The sequence below is a fragment of the Anolis sagrei genome, chromosome 3, assembly GCF_037176765.1.
Source record: "Anolis sagrei isolate rAnoSag1 chromosome 3, rAnoSag1.mat, whole genome shotgun sequence".
Classification (NCBI taxonomy): Eukaryota; Metazoa; Chordata; class Lepidosauria; order Squamata; family Dactyloidae; genus Anolis; species Anolis sagrei.
Genome location: NC_090023.1, coordinates 73,344,300 through 73,364,567, shown reverse-complemented (window position 1 = coordinate 73,364,567; position 20,268 = coordinate 73,344,300). Strand labels below are relative to the sequence as shown.

General features: G+C 39.7%; 1 protein-coding gene across 1 annotated transcript in view; it reads right to left on the bottom strand.

Moving 5' to 3' along the window:
• PCP4 (Purkinje cell protein 4) overlaps positions 1 to 5,451 on the bottom strand; it is a 96,508-nt gene extending 91,057 nt beyond the window's left edge. The window contains exon 1 of the mRNA XM_060766902.2: positions 5,318 to 5,451. Coding sequence (XP_060622885.1) covers positions 5,318 to 5,326 — 9 coding nt within the window. The 5' untranslated portion in view covers positions 5,327 to 5,451. The remainder of the gene's footprint in view (positions 1 to 5,317) is intronic.
• Positions 5,452 to 20,268: the final 14,817 nt, after the last annotated feature.

The window sequence follows — 20,268 nt, the reverse complement described above, 5'->3', positions numbered from 1 at the left end:
AAGATGATATTACAGCACCTAGAGAATGGAATATGGCAAGTGTGATATTTGCAATGGATGAGTGATATTTGGTGTTATCTTCCAGGATGAGTTGGTGTCGTGTGAAAGCATTGAATCTGTACATTTAGGCCGTGCATACATTTATATGTGTAATATACAGTACATTTGTAACATATATGCATGGATGGCTGGAGAGATAGACAATTGACAGATACTATGGATCAGGCATGGGCAAACTTTCTAACTTGGGGGCTGCATGCTAGCACTCCCTGCTAGGAGGACTGGCTACCCAGTGATGAAAGGAAGGAAGGGAAGAAGAAAGGAAAGAGAGAAGGAAAGAAGGATGAAAGTGGGGTGGGGGAGGATGGAAGTAGAAAGAAGGAGAGAGGGAAGGAGGGAGGAAAGAAGGAAGGAAAGACAAAGGAGAAGTAATTATGAAAGGATTGAAGAGAAGGATGAAAGAGAGAGTGAAGGGAGGGAGGTAAGGAGGGAAGAAAGAGAGAAGGAAGGAAGGAAGGAGAAGGAAGGAAGGAAGGAAGGAAGGAAGGAAGGAAGGAAGGAAGGAAGGAAGGAAGGAAGGAAGGGCGGGCAAAGGGAGTGAAGGAGGGAAAGATGAAAGGATGGGAGGCAAGGGAAGGGAGGAGGAAGGAAGGAAGGAAGGAAGGAAGGAAGGAAGGCAGGCAGGCAGGCAGGCAGGCAGGCAGGCAGGCAGGCAGGCAGGCAGGCAGGCAGGCAGGAAGGAAGGAAGGAAGGAAGGAAGGAAGGAAGGAAAGAAAGAAAGAAAGAAAGGAAGAAGGGAGGGAGGATGAAAGGGTAGGAGGGAAGGAGGGAAGGGAAGAAGGGAAGGAGAAAAGAAAGAGAATGAAGAAAGGTGGAAAGGTGGAAGGGAATGAAGGGAGGAGAGAGAGAGAAAGGAAAGATGAAAGGGAAGGAAGAAAGGCAAAAGAGAGAAAGGGAAGGAAGTACAAAAGGGTGGAAGGGAAGGAAGGAGAGAGGAAGAAAGGGAGGTAAGGAAGAGAGGAGGGGAAGAAGGAAGGAAGGCAGGATGAAAGGCTGGAAGGGAAGGAGAAAGAGGAAGAGAAGTAGGAAGGAAAGAGAAAAGGAAGGAAGGATAGGAGGATCTTAGAAAAGAGCCCAAAGGGCCACATCTGCCCCCTGGGCCTGGGTTTGCCCATACCTTCTATAGATTCTGGCTGTAATCCTACTCAACAAAAGTACTCCAGCTAAAGCAGTTGGACAATTTGGACAATGTAAATTAGTTCAAGGTTGTAGAAGTCAACCTGCATGTGTGCGTCAAAGCCTGTGGTTGGGCATCCACATGATTCCACATTATGCAACATTGTTGGTTGCTCGATTTGGTTGGGTAATTAGTTGCAAAAATCAGAATTCCATGTTGAGTTTACCCTAAAGCTAATGCTCTGTTTCCTTGATGTAAGATCTCAGCCCATTTATCTATACAGGTTTTATCCAAGGAAATATACTTCCTATGGCTTCTTGGACATACTAGATCCATCATCCTAACAGCTTTGGCACTTCTCCATCATTTACTCTCAGATAAGAAAGTTTTCAGAGAAACTTTTAAACAAAAGAAAAGCCCCAGAAATTGACTGGAAGAGAAGGAAGATTGTACTAAGAAATACATTATGATGTTTGTTTTTCCACAGCCATAGTATGATAACATCCTGAGGAATCTGTACAAGGACCAAGTAGCAACAGTAAGAACTGACCACGGAACAACAGACTGGTTCAAGATTGGGAAAGGCGTACGGCAAGGCTGCATACTCTCACCCAACCTTTTTAACTTGTATGCAGAACACATCATGCGATGTGCGGGGCTTGATGAATGCAAAGCTGGGGTGAAAATTGCTGGAAGAAACATTAACAACCTCAGATATGCAGATGACACCACTCTGTTGGCCGAAAGCGAGGAGGAGCTGAGGAGCCTTCTAATCAAGGTGAAAGAAGAAAGCGCAAAAGCCGGGTTGCAGCTAAACATCAAAAAAACCAAGATTATGGCAACAAGAATGATTGACAACTGGAAAATAGAGGGAGAAAATGTGGAGGCCGTGACAGACTTCGTATTTCTAGGCGCAAAGATTACTGCAGATGCAGACTGCGGCCAGGAAATCAGAAGACGCTTACTTCTTGGGAGGAGAGCAATGTCCAGTCTCGATAAAATAGTAAAGAGTAGAGACATCAGACTGGCAAAAAAGATCCGCCTAGTCAAAGCCATGGTATTCCCTGTAGTAACCTACGGATGTGAGAGCTGGACCTTAGGGAAGGCTGAGCGAAGGAAGATCGATGCTTTTGAGCTGTGGTGCTGGAGGAAAGTGCTGAGAGTGCCTTGCACTGCGAGAAGATCCAACCAGTCCATCCTCCAGGAAATAAAGCCCGACTGCTCATTGGAGGGAAGGATACTAGAGACAAAGTTGAAGTACTTTGGCCACATCATGAGGAGACAGCAAAGCCTAGAGAAGACAATTATGCTGGGGAAAGTGGAAGGCAAAAGGAAGAGGGGCCGACCAAGGGCAAGATGGATGGATGGCATCCTTGAAGTGACTGGACTGACCTTGAAGGAGCTGGGGGTGGTGACGGCCGACAGGGAGCTCTGGCGTGGACTGGTCCATGAGGTCATGAAGAGTTGGAGACGACTGAACGAATGAACAACAAAGTATGATAACAACATTTCTCTTGCCATGATGAAGTAATAAAATGAGAAAATCATCAGATGCAGTGAAGTTGGAAAAATGGCATTTGTGAATGGTTCAGAGCTTTCTATACCTAAATATTTAACTTAAGAGTCTAAGCAATCTGTGCAAAAACAATTGCATCCTTTGAGCCACCTCCTCCTAGCTCCATAACCAAGACTATTTTGGGACGTTTTCATACCCATATTTGAGCTGCACTTTTCCATTACAGTATGTCAGATTTCATTGAGATAATAAGCCAACAGGAGAGCGGGGAGGGAGGGGGGAGAAGACAAAAACGTTTTTTCCAGAAACGGGGGATGCAGAAAACTAAAATGATTTAATTACTGTTAGTCTCTCACTTCACACTGTTGCTGTATGTTTTTTTAAAAAACTCTTTATTTTTTATTTTGGGAGGGGGGTGAAAAATAATTACTTGCAAACTTTTACACTCTGAAAAGGTTGACTGACTGTTGTCATTTTCTAAAACACAAACCGCATCCTTCAACATCTCCATAAAAGGAGCTATATCTATTGCTTGCTGAAGAAATATACAGTAACAGTCTAATCTTCAAATTATGCTGAATGGCTCTGACAGAGTTCAGTAGGCTTTAGCTTATACTCTCATATTTCTCTCTCTCAGAGCTCATTCCTTTCAAGAATAGTTACTGAGACTGTAACTATTCTGAGTTTTGGGACAGACATGTCCCTATTTTGGTGCATGAGAAGTTCTAAATTGTTGACTTGAAGAGAAAGGAGATTTCCTTTGAGAGAAGCTAAATGTAAACTGCAGCAGTGTGAATGACAATTCTACAAACAGCAAGTGACACAAAAATAAGAAAGAAATCTGATTTGGTATGATAACCCTATGTACGATGACAATAAGAGTTTATTTTTCAAAAAAACTATCACGACAACTTTGGACAGCTCCTGCAGATTAAAAGATGAGGCAGAAAAGGAACCACTTCAGATAAGTTTGCTCATTTTATAGTGTGTGACAAAAGGAAACATCATGCAATTTGCATGCTAAAACATTGACCTTTTCCAGTTTATTTATTCAGCTGTGATCATCACTGAAAAGTGAATAAGCTTGAGAAGAACAAATGCCTTGTCTGTGTAGTCAGTGAGTATGGTAGAAAGACGAAGAGGAGACTCTCTCTTCTGATTCTAGGGCAGCACTGCCCCCGCCCCCCAATCTTGCTTCTTTTTTCATGTCAGGAGCAACTTGAGAAACTGCAAGTTGCTTCTGGTGTGAGAGAATTGGCCATCTGCAAGGACATTGCCCAGGGGACACCAGGATGTTTTGATGTTTTACCATCTTTTTGGGAGGCTTCTCTCATGTCCCCGTAAGTGGAGCTGGATCTGACAGAGGGAGCTCAACCCGCTCTCCCCGGATTTGAACCACTGACCTGTTGGTCAGCAGTCTTGCCGGCACAAGCGTTTAATCTATTGTGCTGCCAGGAGCTACTATGTCTCCTTTCCAAAGAGCTGTAAATGATCCCTTCCCTACTGATGAACAATAATTACACAAAAGGAACCAGCAATGTTTTTCCATTGTTCCATCTCTTTTTATCTTTGTTATTTGCTAAAACATACGACAAAAATCCAATGCAGACAATTTTCTGGAAGAGATTTATAACTAATTGTTCTATTTTAACAACATAGTCGGAAAATACCATCTTCTGCCAAAAATAGAGTTTTACTATGTAATGAAGGAGAACATCCCAAAATAAGCAATGGGGAAGGATGAAGCTATACTTCTATTAGTGGAATTGTCAAGGCATTTAAAATAATTCATTTGAAATGTTGAAACATTTTCACTACTTTGCCACTGAAACAAATATATGTACGCAAATATATGTTAATTCTGAAAAATGTCAATGATTGTAATTTGATGCTTTGTATACCTTTATTTAACTTTAAGTATCCAAAGGTTTTCAGCAATAGCAGTTATTGAGCAGGGATAAGAAGACACATTTTTTAAAAGATAAAACAGGCTTAAAATTTACTTTAATGTCTAACTTTTGCAAAGCCGGCATCTCAACTTGCTATTTAAGAATGCAAACAGATGTTGAAACCATCCTCTTTATACCTTCTGTGTGGCATGCATGCAAACAATGCTGTCATTGAGAATTTCATTTCCCAATGATGATGAGAATGTAGATTATTCATTTGGCATTTCTGAGCATCACGGAGTGGATTGCAGAATGCTAGGAAGCTCCGAGTAATGACAGCCCACTTTAATTAAGTCTCTCATGGTGCAATCCTATACGTGTGTGCTCAGGACTTCAGTTGCAACGAGGAATATACCCAGGTGATGGGCTATAAAACTGCAACCTCAGTCAGGATTACCTGTTCATCCTGAAACATGATGCCTGTTTGATTCAATACGATATTTTATGTCTGCCTAGAAAACATCCATTGTGCTAACATTTTAATCAAGAAATTCTCCTACAGATTCCAGCATTCCTGAAACTTGAATTTTTCCATGATTGATCCCTTCAATATCAAAACATCTTTAGTCTCCTATCTGATTTAAAGGGAGCTGCATCTTTCACTTCTATTCAAGCTCCTACTTCATCAAGCTGCCTGCTTCTCACTATCCATATTAAAAGCATTTCTCCACTCACCTCACTCATGATTGTTTGGAAGGACAGTACACAGGTCTCCACTTCTTCAGTTCAAGGCTACTGTACCCAGTTCTTTGCGGTGTTTCTAGCTTTTCTCTTTAAAAGGGCTGCCCAGTGGCATCATGCCGCTGGTAAACCAATGAGAAGCATTCACCTGCCAAAACCTCTCAGCAGGCATCGCAGAGCACAAAAGGGCCACCTGGTGGTAAGAGCTCAGAACTGGTTTTCTAAAAACTCCATTCCTCTTTCAAAGCTTCTCTTACAGAGAACACAGAAAAAGCAGAACAGGAGGGACAAAATGTAAGATGACACTTTTCTTCCTGTTCCTTCAAAATGAAAATAGCACACATCATGAAAGCAAACTGAATCCTGCTTACCAGTAAACCTCTCTGAAAGCAAGACTTTCAGATCCTTAAAGTTAATTACATTTGAGTCTAATTCAACTGGTTAGCTATAATAATAATAATAATAATAATAACAACAACAACAACAACAACAACCCATCAGGTGCCACCTTGTCATTGGCAGGGGGCTTAACTGCTTCTATTATGTTGAGAGCTGTGCTGGCAGTAGTGTAAACTACCAGCAGGTTCAACCAAGCCAGAGTGGTCTCAACTGAGAAGTAGAACTAAGTGCACCCAACCCATTTAAATATGGTAAAACAAACTCTAAAGAAGTCTATACTAGATCGGTCGTCACCAAGGATAATAAGGGCCATGGCGAGTGCTTCTCCTGGGCACCCATCGACAAGTGGGCTATAGGAACCAGAACTCACTGCCTAGCAACCAGGACTTGGGCCTGTAGGGCAACTGGAAGCAAAACAACTACAGAAGCGGCAGAAATTTTCAATGCCATAGAATTGAACTGTCATGAACGGCTATTATAGATCAGAACCACAAAAACGTGGATACCAAAAATGGATGTACCAGCTATGGAAACGTGAATATCCAGATTCAACTGTAACTGAACAGAGATTTGCTGACCAAAGGAGATACATCACCAAGAAAAAGGTGCTCAGTGAAGTCGAACTTGAAGAAATAAGCAACTGTGAAACAGAACAACAAACAACTGTGGAGATTACCAACAAGATTACCATCTGCCAGCTGCAAAAGGCCACCTTACTGGGATCTGCATGCATTATTCGCCAATATATCATACAGTCCTAGACACTTGGGAAGTGTCCGATGTGTGATCTAATACAACAACCAGCAGAGTGATCTTGTCTGCTGTGGACTCATCTTGTTGTGTTTCAAATAATAATAATAATAATAATAATAATAATAATAATAATAACTTTATTTTTATACCCCACCTCCATCTCCCCGAAGGGCTTACGAAAGGACAATCCCAACAAATAGAAGTTAAAACAGCACAGAAAATACAGTCAATAATAAAATCAATAAAAACATCGTAATCGAACAACATCATAAAAACAGTGTCATCTTGTGTCCCTATAGTGGGGAAAAGTGGGATATAAATAAAATAAATAAAAATGCCTTCCTTTTCCTAGTAGAATTTTCTGACCCTTTAATACCTGCGGAAAATCTAGCAGGTAAAGCTTTCCTCCTCCACTATGGCCCCGTTGACACTAATATATACTCCTCTTTGAATGTGCCTCCTATGGTCAGTGTAGAGTCATATAATGCAGTTTGGTGTAGTAAATTGCATTCTATGAGTCTACACTGATGCAATTTAAGATTGCAACATAATTATTTATTATTTTTTACTGTATTTATACCCTGCACTTCTCACTCCGAAGGGGACTCAGAGCAACTTGCAGTTTGTGGGAAAATTCAATGCCGCATTGTACATACAAATAATAAATATAACATTTCAAATTATAAAACAATTAAAACATATAAATGCAGTGTAATAGAACTAATTGTTGGAATAACTCTTTCTTTTGCACAATTCCCAATTGGCCAGTGGTTCTAAAACTAAAAATAGACCATTTTAGTGGATATTATTGCTGAAGTAATTTAACAACACAGGGCCCTCTCCTTCCCCCCTCCTCCAACCTCCATCTCTCTCCCCATGATGTCCCTGCCCTTCTTTACAGCCTCCCCAATCTACTCATCCCCGCAGGTTGCAGGGTTCCTTAGGAACAGGTTGAGTAGGGTAACATCGCGCTGGGCCTTCGTGGGTAAATATGGAATGAAGTCCTTGGGGGATGGGAGAGGGGTTTTTTTCTGAAGATAAGAGAAAGTTTCTAGTTGGTTTTTAAATAAAGGTCTTAGAACACACCATTTTTAGTTGTAATATCATTTTACTCAATTGTACCCAAAATACACAATTTTACCATTGTGCCCAAGGCCAAGGGCCCGAGTCAGTTGTAAACAGACCAGCTAGGCCAGTGATCAAATGACAAGGTAGTGAGTGGCCAAGTTGCAAGGTGGTGGAGGGCTGAGAAGGCTCCACGTAGCAGCTGGAGTGCTGGGTGGTGGATGGCCAAGCAGCAAGTGGCAACAATTCAAAAGGCCATTCAGTACTGTGGGTAGGAATCCCTCAGTTGGAAAAGAGGGCAAAGCAAAGCAGGCTCTGGGTCCAGTGATGGCTTTTTTTTGGCTGCTGGCTTCAGGTGAGTTTACACAGCTGTGGGGCCCATGCCCAGTATGTTTGGTGAGTGGCCTCAGGCAGGAGTTCTAAAGTAGAGTTCTTATCCTCTGGCTGCCTCTGCCACTCAGCAAAGCAGCAGAGGCAGCATAGATGAAGCCATAGATGGAGGCAGCATAGATGGAGCCTATGAAAGTCTGCTCTAGCTGAATACTAGTCTTGAGCATTTGTATAGAATGACAATCCATTTCTGTTTGTTTCATTCATAAGGCCCCAATTTTGTTTCTGAGAGTCTTTCATGAAAATGGGTGCTTTTCCGAAGGAGCTTTTTTGTCCAAGGTCCAAAAAAAATGAATATTTTTGACTCATTGGGGGCAATGGACAGGCTTCCCATGCTCCCCTTCCTATCACTTTTAAGGCTAGCACTCGGCACTTGGCTGCAGGCCCTGGCAGGTGCTGGCTGGGGAGCCTGCTTGCCACACATGCACTCTCCTTGGAAAGAGAATGCCTATGTGGTTAATAGGGCCAAAGCGTCCGCCAGGGTCTAAAGTCAATTGCTAAAAATCAGCTGACCGAATGGTTACCGTTCCCACTTTCCTTTCATTTCACTGATATTGCCATACTGGAGGCGGGTGTACCATTTGGTGCCTTCTAAATGAACAAAATTGTACAAAAACATGAATTAAATGGATGAAACAGTAACAGAGCCCATGACTACTGAATACCTTGTTGTTTATTCATTCCGTTGCTTCCGACTCTTCGTGACCTCATGTACCAGCCCATGCCAGAGCGCCCTGTTGGCTGTCACCACCCCAACTCCTTCAAGGTCGAGTCAGTCACTTCAAGGATAGTATCCATCCATCATGCCCTTGGTCGGCCCCTCTTCCTTTTTCCTCCAATTTTCCCCAGTGTAATTATCTTCTCCAAGGTATCCTGTCTTATTATGTGTCTAGAGTACTTCATCTTTGCCTTTAATACCCTTCCCTCCAGTGAATAGTCAGGCTTTATGTCCTGCAGTATGGACTGGTTTGATCTTATTGCAGTCCAAGGCACTCTCAAAATTTAGCTGAATAACTACTTGCCATTAAAAACATAGAAGCTATGTTACAGTAATTAAAGTTGTGCCAATCTGCATTAATTTTACAGTGTAGATGCACCCTTGGAAATCCTTAGGTTCTCCCCTCATTGCATATTACTGGAACAACAACATTATTTTTGTGTTTACTCCTTGTTGGAATTTGATAATATCTGTACATATCGTCACTCCTCAAGAGGGAACTATGTGCATCAAATTTCAAATAAAACAATGCCAGGATAGTGGTGTCTTGTGCTGCAAGAGTTTCAGTTTTGAGATAGATAGAAAGATAGATATAATAGAACTGCCAATAACACTTTTATTTCTTGACAAAACAAGAAAAAATGCAATTTACCTCCCCTAGAAAGGAACAAAGCTACTAAATTTCAGATTAATTGCTGTAGGGATTTTGTACAAGAACAGGAAGGTGTCAAATGAAGGACATGATTCTTTGTAAACCATAATTCTAAAAATTAGACAGCATGGAGATGGACCTAAACATCTCCAGGCTGTCTAATCACAGACATGAGTGCAGTGAATTATGTGGAAGGGGAGTCCTAATATGAAGTTTGGAATTATTCACTCCCCATTTCCTCTTTTGTTCTTGGGGCAATTTGTATGAACACGGCACATAGCATAAAAATGGCCCCAGGACAAAATGTTTCTGGGTTTTAGAAAGATAGATGGAATATTTAAAGTGTTGTGATACTTGACAACTAGTTTAAAGCTTTTAAAGTACGGAAACATGACATTATTCAAAAAATTACTAAGTCAGTGTTCAATAATTGCTCCCACCCAATTTTAAAGAAAGCCACATGTGCGCATGCACATTTGTATTAGATTTAGCTTCTTTAAAAATAACAGAAAGGCTATCTGATTATGTACCCCACATCTACATGAAGGCCTATACCCAGCACAGAGGAAAGAAAAGAGGGTCTCATTCTCTCTTGAAGCCACAATCTTCTCCTGAAAGCACAGCAATTGGAGAGCTCCTCAAATGTGGACTAGGTATAAAATGCAACTTTGAGCCAGCATAAAAAGGGCCGCACAAGGCTGCCATAAACTGCCTCCGCTGCAGAATGCTGGCCCCACAACACAGTCATGTTTAATCCAGGTCAGCATGGGCTCTATTTTCCACCATCTCTGCACCCCCATTCCTCCCAAATTCTCTTTCACCATCACTGCTTGCTGTTTTCTTCCTGATTCTTTGTCATTCGTGGAGCAAAGAAGCCTGGAAGGAATAAACCCTTTCCCCTCCTCTGAAGCTCCATCACTTCCTGAATGGTGCTGAATCAGGATGTACAGAGCAAACGGAGGCAGTAAGGGAGAATTTTCTGTAGTTTGGGGGGGGGGAGGGAATGGAGGTGCTGGGGGCAGGAAGTCACTGCTATCCCACTTTCCTGGGCTGCCTGGAACCATAGCATAACTGTGGGGAAGCAATCTTGGGTGCAAGATGGCAGTTCTCATTGTCCTAACACTGGGAAAGGTCATGATATCTCTGCATGATTTGAGCCTTTCCTAGTGTTTTTTTTTTTTAATCCAGTGTCAAGGCAGATTAAGTGGCTTACCCAAGTTCAATTGCATTAGCTTACCCAAGTTCAATTGTATGAACAGAATAGGCTAATGTGATTCCTATACTGAATAATTTGGCAATGTAGATAGGGCCTCAGTTCTTCTCCCTTCTTTACCATCCCCTGCTCATGGTCATTTGCTCACAAAAAATTTATCTCTTCCCATTTCCACATCTTACACAACACTGCTATATAGTACTGCTATTATACCTCCCTATAGCATTCCTTTAAAACTTCTCTTTCATCTTGGCAAGGTCTTATAAGGAGAAATAAGTCATTTAGCTGAGAAGGCAATTTGGAGTTTCAGCATTGTGGACATAATTGGACATGGCCATATTGACTTGGGTCAAAACAAAAATGATTAAACAGCTAGAGAGGCGAGTTTTTTCTTCCTTGCTGACATTACAGATGCTCTTTAAAACCACATTAATTTCTGAGTCTCTGCATGATATATTGAAATTGATTTGATACTTGGAGAGTAAAAAATAACTATCATTGGCCAAGATCCTCCAACTGAGCATAGCTTCACATGCACAGTTGCATGTCTCCACTTGTCTAATAGTAGTCAGGCCCAAGGATAGGATGGAAGAGGGACAATTTAATTCCTTAGAAGCAGCTGGTCTGAACTCAATCAGGAAGGAAGTAATGATGGTACACTTTCAAATGGAATGCACCCCTTTTTCCTTCCCCTGTGAGTCCAAACAACCAGATTTGCATGGTCCACATCACATACACACACCAGCTTCTCCATAGGTAAACATTACTAACTGGCAGAAGACCCCAGGGCTTGACACCTTTTGGATGGTGTGAGTTTTCTTTGTATGGATCACAAAGGCAAAGGGAATTGCCTTCTGTGTGCCAACCAAAAGCTGAATTGTGCACATATAAACTGCACTTACACATGCATAAGTTACTAACAGAATGCCAGCCATTGTATAAGAATAGCAAAACTCTTCTTCGTTATAAGGAGGCAGGATGTTTACTTCCCCCACTCCTTCACCTAAGTGCTCATTTCTGACTTAATTTTCTAGTTTGTGCCATTTGACATCTGTTTATCAGCTACATGTGTACTTCTGGGAATACCCCCCTAAGTTTTTGAGCATTCAAAGAATTATGAGCAAAAGCTAACTCCCTATTGCCCACTCCGTCTGCTACAAAGGGATTATATTGTGTCATCCCTACTTGCTGTTAAGAAGCAGGACAGGTGTTTCATTGATACAACACTACAAATGTCCTTAGAAATCAGAGCTCACCAGCTGAGGCTCTGATCTCATGTGTGTTTCAGGTAGCTGTGTATCCATCAGCCAAGGTTAAGGCAGACTTTCAATATTGATGTAATTGTCCATTTGCCAACATTTTTAGGATGGTAGTGGATAAGAGGAGGACTATTTCTAGGATTTCTGTTTATTATTATTATTATTATTATTATTATTATTATTATTATTATTATTATTTATTAAGAGATTATGCTTTGCACTTTTCTGCCTGTAAAGGCAGTTGCCCTAGTTACTAGAGAGAAGTCAAGGAAACGTCTGGAAAGAGCTCATAGTAGCTTTGCAGGGCATTAACTTGTTCCTGATTAGAAGGATAATAATGCAGGGCCTGCCAGGGCTTGAAGAAACTGTTGTTTTCTCTTAGATTTTCTGTTTTCAGCAACACAGTGGGGCTAGTGAGGCATCTATCAAAGGGGGGAATCATGAGGTTTACAGTTGACATACAATTGGTGCATCATAACCACAAAAATATCTTTTGTCAAAGCTCTGAAATCCAAAACACAATTACAAAAGAAGTTGTCCTAATGAAATCTACAGGGCACATCTGTGTAATGGAGAGAGCTCAGAAAAGTAGAACACTAGCGATGCTGGCCTAGAAACTTGTAGCCCGTGAAAGCAACATTTCCAGAATTTCCCAGAACCCTAAAATTCCAGGGAACAGTGACTGAAGAACCCTGATTAAAATACTTCTGCTTGTTTCACAGACTTATCTGAAGATAAAATAGAAAGTGATCATAAACTGCATGCTGCATATTTTACATAGCATGTTTTTCAGCCCTTAAGCTCAATGAGTCTCCTTTCGTTTTTATGTGCTGTCTTCCTTATTTTCTGCCAGGTTTTACAACCACCCTCAGGTTCTGTATCCATGAGTCCAACCAACCATAACTCAAAATATTCAGAAAACAATCCCAAAAAAATAATAATAATCTTGACTTTGCCTGCATGCCGAACACTGTGCTGATATGTAGGTGGGTATACTTTGCTGTAGCCTCCTGCCATTTTACAAAGTTGCAGGCTCTCTCATTTGAATTGTTTACCATTTTATACAAGGGACAGCATTTTACTACTCCATGGTATATAATGGGATTTGAGCTTCCATAGATTTTGGTATCCATGAGGTGGAACCAATCCCCAGCAGGTACCAGGAACTCACTGTATATGTAATCTCCTTGGGACTACTCTTATTTGTTTCTTAATCCACATGGTGCTGTACATGTTACTAGTGACAGATTAATAGGTGTAATTCTACAAATTAACTCAGAGTGGGAAAGCATTAATCTGAGCAAAATGACACTAGTTCAGAGAGCAACAAATTGCCCACACTTAAACTTCATGCAAAATTGTGATGAATAAACATATATTTCTAAACACTGGAGGTTTTAATATGTATGGACAGATTAATTCTCCTCAGTGGCAATGCTGAATTCGTAATTTAAATATTAATTTAGGTTCTGCTGTAGATGTAAAGGCAATTAAACTGTATACAAGCCACTAGTCTCTAACTGAAAAACTATGTAATTGGCAAGAGTATAAATTAAGGTATTAGTGAAACTGGGAGAGTTTTCTAACTGAACTGATAATTATATGAAAACTAAGTTGCATCTGAAATAGAGAAAACTGCTTATTTCTACTACAACTCCCAGAATTAATTAATTAATCATGGTAGCTGGACAATTATGTGGATGTGTTTTTAAAAATCAGAGTCTGACTAGAATATTATCTTGTTTGGTTGGTAGAGTGTTCCTTAAACGTTTCACAATGAGGAATCATCTGCTGAATTTGGTAGTTCTGCCACAAATCCTAATCATATGGACCACACCAACATTTGATATACTTTTATGAGATTTGTGATAACACAATGAATGTGGATGGGATTGTGTTTGTTTGGGGGTTTTTTGTGTGTGAAATCATGATCACAGGACCTTAAGCAAAATACAATCCAGTTTTCCCTAAAACATATTTTACCAGCTCAAAACATTTGCATTAGAGAATATGAGAACTTAAGAGAGTTTTTCAGTCTGTTCTCACAATAGCTAAGAAAATGCCAATGGAGAGCCCAGAAATAGGATATGAATGCAGCGGCAGTTCTGTTCATGTTCCCCAATAACTGATATTGAGGAGCCTTCTGTACTGCAGTGGTTCTCAACCTGTGGGTCCCCAGGTGTTTTGGCCTACAACGCCCAGAAATCCCAGCCAGTTCACCAGCTGTTAGGATTTCTTTGACACTGTAACACTAGTCTACTTAAATCTACTGATAGTCTTTAAAATTGACTAATTTCCTGGTAAAGGTAGAAGGATTGGTGGGTGCCATGTTGAAAAAAACATGTGTTAATAATTTTAAAAGGAATAAAAGGAATAGCAAGTGATGTGGTTTTGTTGGAGAAAATCATTATCGAAGAAAAGGAGGGAGGCGAGATGAAGGTTAGAAAGGAACTTTTTAAAAACCAGACTTAATTATACTGTGCATGTTGTAATTGCAAGCTTTAATTTGTTCTTTGGTAGGGAAGAATTTCACAAACATTATGTGGTAAGTAATTAGGCAGACACATTTATGTGTTAATTTGCTTGAGTCAAATGTGAATAATTCAAAAATAAAACCCAAGTTTTGAGAGTAAATGAGTTCAATAAATGGGCTCCACATCAGCACTCCAATATAAGACCTGTCTCTTTGGACATTTGTGACCTCGGCACACATGATCACTTGGTCCCATCAGCAATTGCACAGGATACATGGGGACCTATCTCCCCATGCTTCATTCCATCACGATTTCCCACCTTCCTCATCACATGGGGGGAAGCCTCTTTTGGCAGTTTGACCTGTCTTTCCTTATGGAAAGATAGGGAGCATACCATTGTCTGTCGTCTGTATTTATTTTTTTGAGGCAGCAGCACTCCAGCCACAGAGCCACCCCAGAAGTAGTTGGCAGGAGTGTGGTGGGAGCCATCAGGCTCTATGGCTGAAGAATAAAAATCCAGCTGCTGCCGCCAAAAAGAAGGTGTGTGTGAACAGATCTTTAAATGTGCATTAATACCATAGAATTAATATACTTTGACACCACTTTAACTGCTATGGCTCAATCCTATGGGATCATGGAAAGTAAAATAACTCCCCATGGGATCATGGAAAGTAAAATAACTCCCCATGTTCATTTGTGGGATTAACATAACTCAGCAACCACTGGATGAATTGACACCAAATTTGGACACAATACATCTATCAGGCCAACAAGTGACCATCACATATACAATGCTAAGAAACACAGTAGAAGAGACTTAAAAAACCAACAAACAAAAAATACATTACAAAACACGTGCAAAACCACACTTATATATGAAAACATACATATACACACACACAAAACACACATACACAGATTGGGCCACAGCAACGCATGGCAGGGGATGGCTAGTATATATATATATATATATAGAGAGAGAGAGAGAGAGAGAGAGAGAGAGAGAGAGAGCTAATGGAGCTACAGGATCCTGAACTGTAATGAATACTTGAACTATAAGACACATTTGCCTGCTACTTTGAGGAGCAGGCAAAAGTATCTCAATAAAGCCAAGACACCATCATTATCATTAGTAAAACACCACCAATTGTTTTGTCTCCACAGTGTCAAGAGAACATTATAGTCTCATTGACAAGAAACAAACTAAGAAAAGGAGTCCAAGACCAGGAACACCTTGCTTTAAACATTGTATGAATCATTTTAAAAGAAAATATGCCATAATAATTTTTCTATGACAAAAATGTTTCAAAATTTTGTATGTTAAAACTTTAAAGATAGATGCTATGTGATGGATCAATTGCTGAGAAACTATAACAGAAGAAATGCACAAAATCAATGATATAGACAATATAGAAGCACATACACAAACACACATATATGTGGTTATATGAACATGTTTATGTATGCATATATAAAGAGAGAGAGAGAAAAAAGAGAGGTTGATATAAAAGAAGGGTAGAAATGTTAGTGGGAACAAACCTTGAGAAAGAGAAGTTTGTGAGATCTGACCTTCAGGAACTATCAGGGAAAGTTATTAAAATGGACTATAAGTATATGATCATACTGAGTGATTATGGTTAAAACAGAAGAGTTTTTAAACTCAAGAACTGTAAATGGAAAATATATGTGATGTAATAGAAAGAGAGAGAGAGCATGATAATAATAAAATGATATAAATACTAACTCACTAGCAATCTACATGAAAATTATATAACTTTCTTTATAGATATTAATAATAAATAATATTTTATTAAAAATTAAGATCAATTTCCATTGAAGAAGAACTAGAAAAGAATATATGAAGACCAAGGCACAATGTGAAAAGACATAAGAAGATACAACCAATGGACTCAAAATTAAAATTATTAGAATCCTCAATAGTTTATGAAATAGAGACAAAGACTTAGTTGTAACAATTTTGTAAAATAACTCCCCATACACCAACAACCCTCGTTCTCTTTGTTTTCTCCCTGTGACATATTAGGCATTTGTAAAGCTGCAACGAATCAATAACAAATTATCTCCACATTTTCCCATAACCTTCCCTTGTTCCCACCACTCTCCTAGTGAATGTTTAATAAAAATTATTTGGGGAAATTCTAAAGGTTTGGGTTTAATTTTCTCTACTTTCTGATATCTAGTCCCAACCTGAATAGACCAATGAATCACTGGAAATTACTTACATTTATTTACCTGTTCTCATTGATGCTTTTTCTCAACCAGTTTATCACTTTAGAAGCCTAATTCATCACCCCACACCAAACATCCATCCATCCATCTATCTATCTATCTATCTATCTATCTATCTATCTATCTATCTATCTATCTTCTATCTATCTATCATCTATCTATCATCTATCTATCATCTATCTATCTCTGTATAATCTGAAGAATTAAAGAGTCAGAATGTATTGCTGAAAATGGTACTTTGGCACTGCAACACAATTGAAGTGTAACTGGAAGTAAAGCAAATTAAAAATAGTATAGAGGAGAAAATTTGCCTTTCAAAGCATAGATTCCCACCTCAGCAAACCATGCCTCCTTAAAACAGACAACCAATCAAACAAACCACTGGGCCCTAGTGAAGGTCTAAGAAGTTTAGCAACAAACACACCTCAGAAAGAATGGGAAAGTAAAAAGGCAAAAGATTTATACAATCTGAAGAGAAACCAGAAAGTAGGTTTATTTGGTGAAAAAAAAATCAGTAAAGGAGACATATGCATTTGTAAATACAGTTTTGTTGCTGCAAGATTAATAATAGCAAAAGCAAGGAGAGGGGGAAAAGAGTTATTTATAAAGGACGGGAGAGGGAAATTATTAGACTATATTCAAATGGCCAAGCTGTCCAGTGACATTAGAAGATGAAATAATGAATACTTTGTTAGAAAATGGAGGCTTGCATTTGTATTTAGAAAGGAAGACAAAGGTAGAGTTCAAAATAACCACAAAGGGAATTTTTTAATATAAAGATAATGGTAGTTTTTTATGAGATATTAGTTTCACATTGAGTGGTGTCAGAAGTCAGGGTTGTAGTTGGTGGGTTTGGTAGACAGATGTATTTGTATTATGTATTTTTCTGTTTTTCTTTTACATGCTGTATATCACCTTTTCACTATTTAAAAAAAATAACAGGAAAGGATGTTCCCTTATATAGTACCATCAGTGTGCATGGTACATTACATGAACAATTTACAATAATTAATTTGACAGTTTCCTGCCTTCAGGATTACGATGTAAGAATGAATAGACACAGGAGTGACAACAAATTTCAAAATATAGTAAAACCCCAGAGGCTATACTGGGTCTCACTTCTTAAGAACAGCCTGGAAGAGTCTCATTTGAAAAAATCCTCTTTGATCCCTTTTAAGTACATTCCCAAAAAGACTGAGATTACATCCTCCTTAGTTGGCAAAAGTCATCCCCTCACACTACTTACAGAAGATGATCCCATTATCCAGCAATCTACCTAACGAAAGATGTCCCTGATAATTTTGCCACAGGTTGATGTGAGAATTCCTGCAGAACTTCTGATTTTAATAAGCTTCTGCTATCCAAATTTCCAATATTACAAGATAAGCTTTTGGACCCTGTGCAAAAATGATGTAGAACCTTAGAATACATATGGCACATATGGCAGAACAATACACCAATAAACAATGTTGTTGTTCATTAGTTCAGTCGCTTCCAACTCTTCGTGACCTCATGGACCAGTCAACTTCAGAGCTCCCTGTCAGCCGTCACCACCGCCAGCTCCTTCAAGGTCAAGCCAGTCACTTCAAGGATGCCATCCATCCATCTTGACCTTGGTCGGCCCCTCTTCCTTTTTCCTTCCATTTCCCCCAGCATCATTGTCTTCTCTAAGCTTTCCTGTCTTCTCATTATGTGGCCAAAATACTTCATCTTGGCCTCTAATATCCTTCCCTCCAATGACCAGTCGGGCTGTATTTCCTGAAGTATGGACTGGTTGGATCTTCTCGCAGTCCAAGGCACTCTCAGAACTTTCCTCCAACACCACAGTTCAAAAGCATCTATCTTCCTTTGCTCAGCCTTCCCTATGGTCCAGCTCTCACATCTGTAGGTGACTACGGGGAATACCATTGCTTTAACTATGCAGATCTTGGTTGCCAGTGTGATGTCTCTACTCCTCACTATTTTATCAAGATTGGTCATTGCTCTCCTCCCAAGAAGTAGACGTCTTCTGATTTCCTGGCTGTAGTCTTCATCTGCAGTAATCTTTGCACCACCTTTACAATCTAGAAAATGGCTAACTTGAAATGAATTGAATTATCCCTACTGACCTGGAAGTGTTAATCTTTTGGTGGTGATGCTGTTGTATTAATTATAATAACCTTAACCTACCATGGGTTTTTATTTCTTTATTCAGAGCAGGTTTGCTCTGAGGGCAAAAGCAAGATTGTCCTAATCCAACACCCATCACGGTGATATTGTTGAAAAATTGACCCCTTCTCCCAAAAGAATGGATTAAATACATTTCTTAACTAAAGCACTTTGAGTTTTCTCTTACATCTGGATTCATGGATATTATTTATTGATGAAATATGAAAAAGGGAGGACTCCTATATGTGTGTGTAATTAGGATTGGGATGTACTGGCAGGGGGCAGCCACAGATATGATCCAGTGCACCTAAAAGAACTTAAAATCATATAGTGTATGTTCTTTTGAAACTATTGTGGTTTATATATCTGGGAAACTGGTCCAATGTCCTGCTGGGAATCCCCTCAGGGAGGCAAAGCAAACAGGAATGGATCATTTTAGGATGCAATTAGGATCAGGCTCCAGAGGAACACCAGGTATTTCAGAAATCTCAGATATAAGCTTCCCCTCAATAAGATTTGTATTGTTCTGTACACTTTCTAGTGAGTTGCCTATATTTACATAAGCTTTTCATTGTCTCAGTGACTGGTTCTTTTTGTATATTCATGTAAGTTCATCACAGATTCTTTACATTGCCTAAAACTTTAAGATTAAGTTCATGCCAGAGTGGCACTCTGAATGGCTCCTAATTTTTCCTGCCACAAAGGAGATTCTGTCCACCTTTGTCATCACAGGGAGTCACCAGCCAATGAAGGCTTGCATCCTGGCTTGACTGTTTCTAAGCCAATCCGTGGAGGGAGTGGGTCTTTTGAATGACTGTGAAAGGGGGTAAAATGTCTTGCACTGTATTGCTTGCTTATGTCCCATTCTTTTTGAGGAATGGGGCATGTGTGAGGCTCTGTATCACATATTCTTTGTGTGAGACTCTTTATCACACATTCTTCCAGGCCAAAAAGTAAATTAAATCTCTGTTATTGCCCTCAAACCCAGTCTACATTTCTTCGGGCTGTCAGAGTGCAGGGCAACAGAGCCACACTGCTCCTTAAATGGCTAGCTCAGTAGTTCTCAACCTGTGGGTCCTCAGGTGTTTTGGGTTACAACTCCCAGAAATCCCAGCCAGTTTACCAGCAGTTAGGATTTCTGGGAGATGAAGGCCAAGACACCTGGGGACCCACAGGTTGAGAACAACTGGGAGCAGTGACTCTCTTCTGGTTTTATTGAATACTAAATAAAGATAATAAGTAACATATTTTTAAGACTTTGGCACTACATTAGTAAGTAATTTCCATATAATGCAGTTTGAGACTGCACTATATGATTTGTATAGACTCATATAATGCAGATTTTAAATGGCATTATTTAAACTGTATGTTTTATGGTCAGGGTAAATGCATATAATGCAGCTTAAAACTGCATTATATGAGTCTATATTGAACATAATATGCAGTCTCAAACTGTATTATGTGGCAGTATGGCTGGGCTCTTACATGATCTAGGGAGTTGCTTTTTTGTGGAGAGAGAAAACTAATGGAATGAGCTTAACAGTTCTTTGGATTTTGATAACTCTTCTTGGTTCTGTGTGTCTTGCAGTAAACTCAGTTTCAAAAAGTGATTTCTCAGCACCTA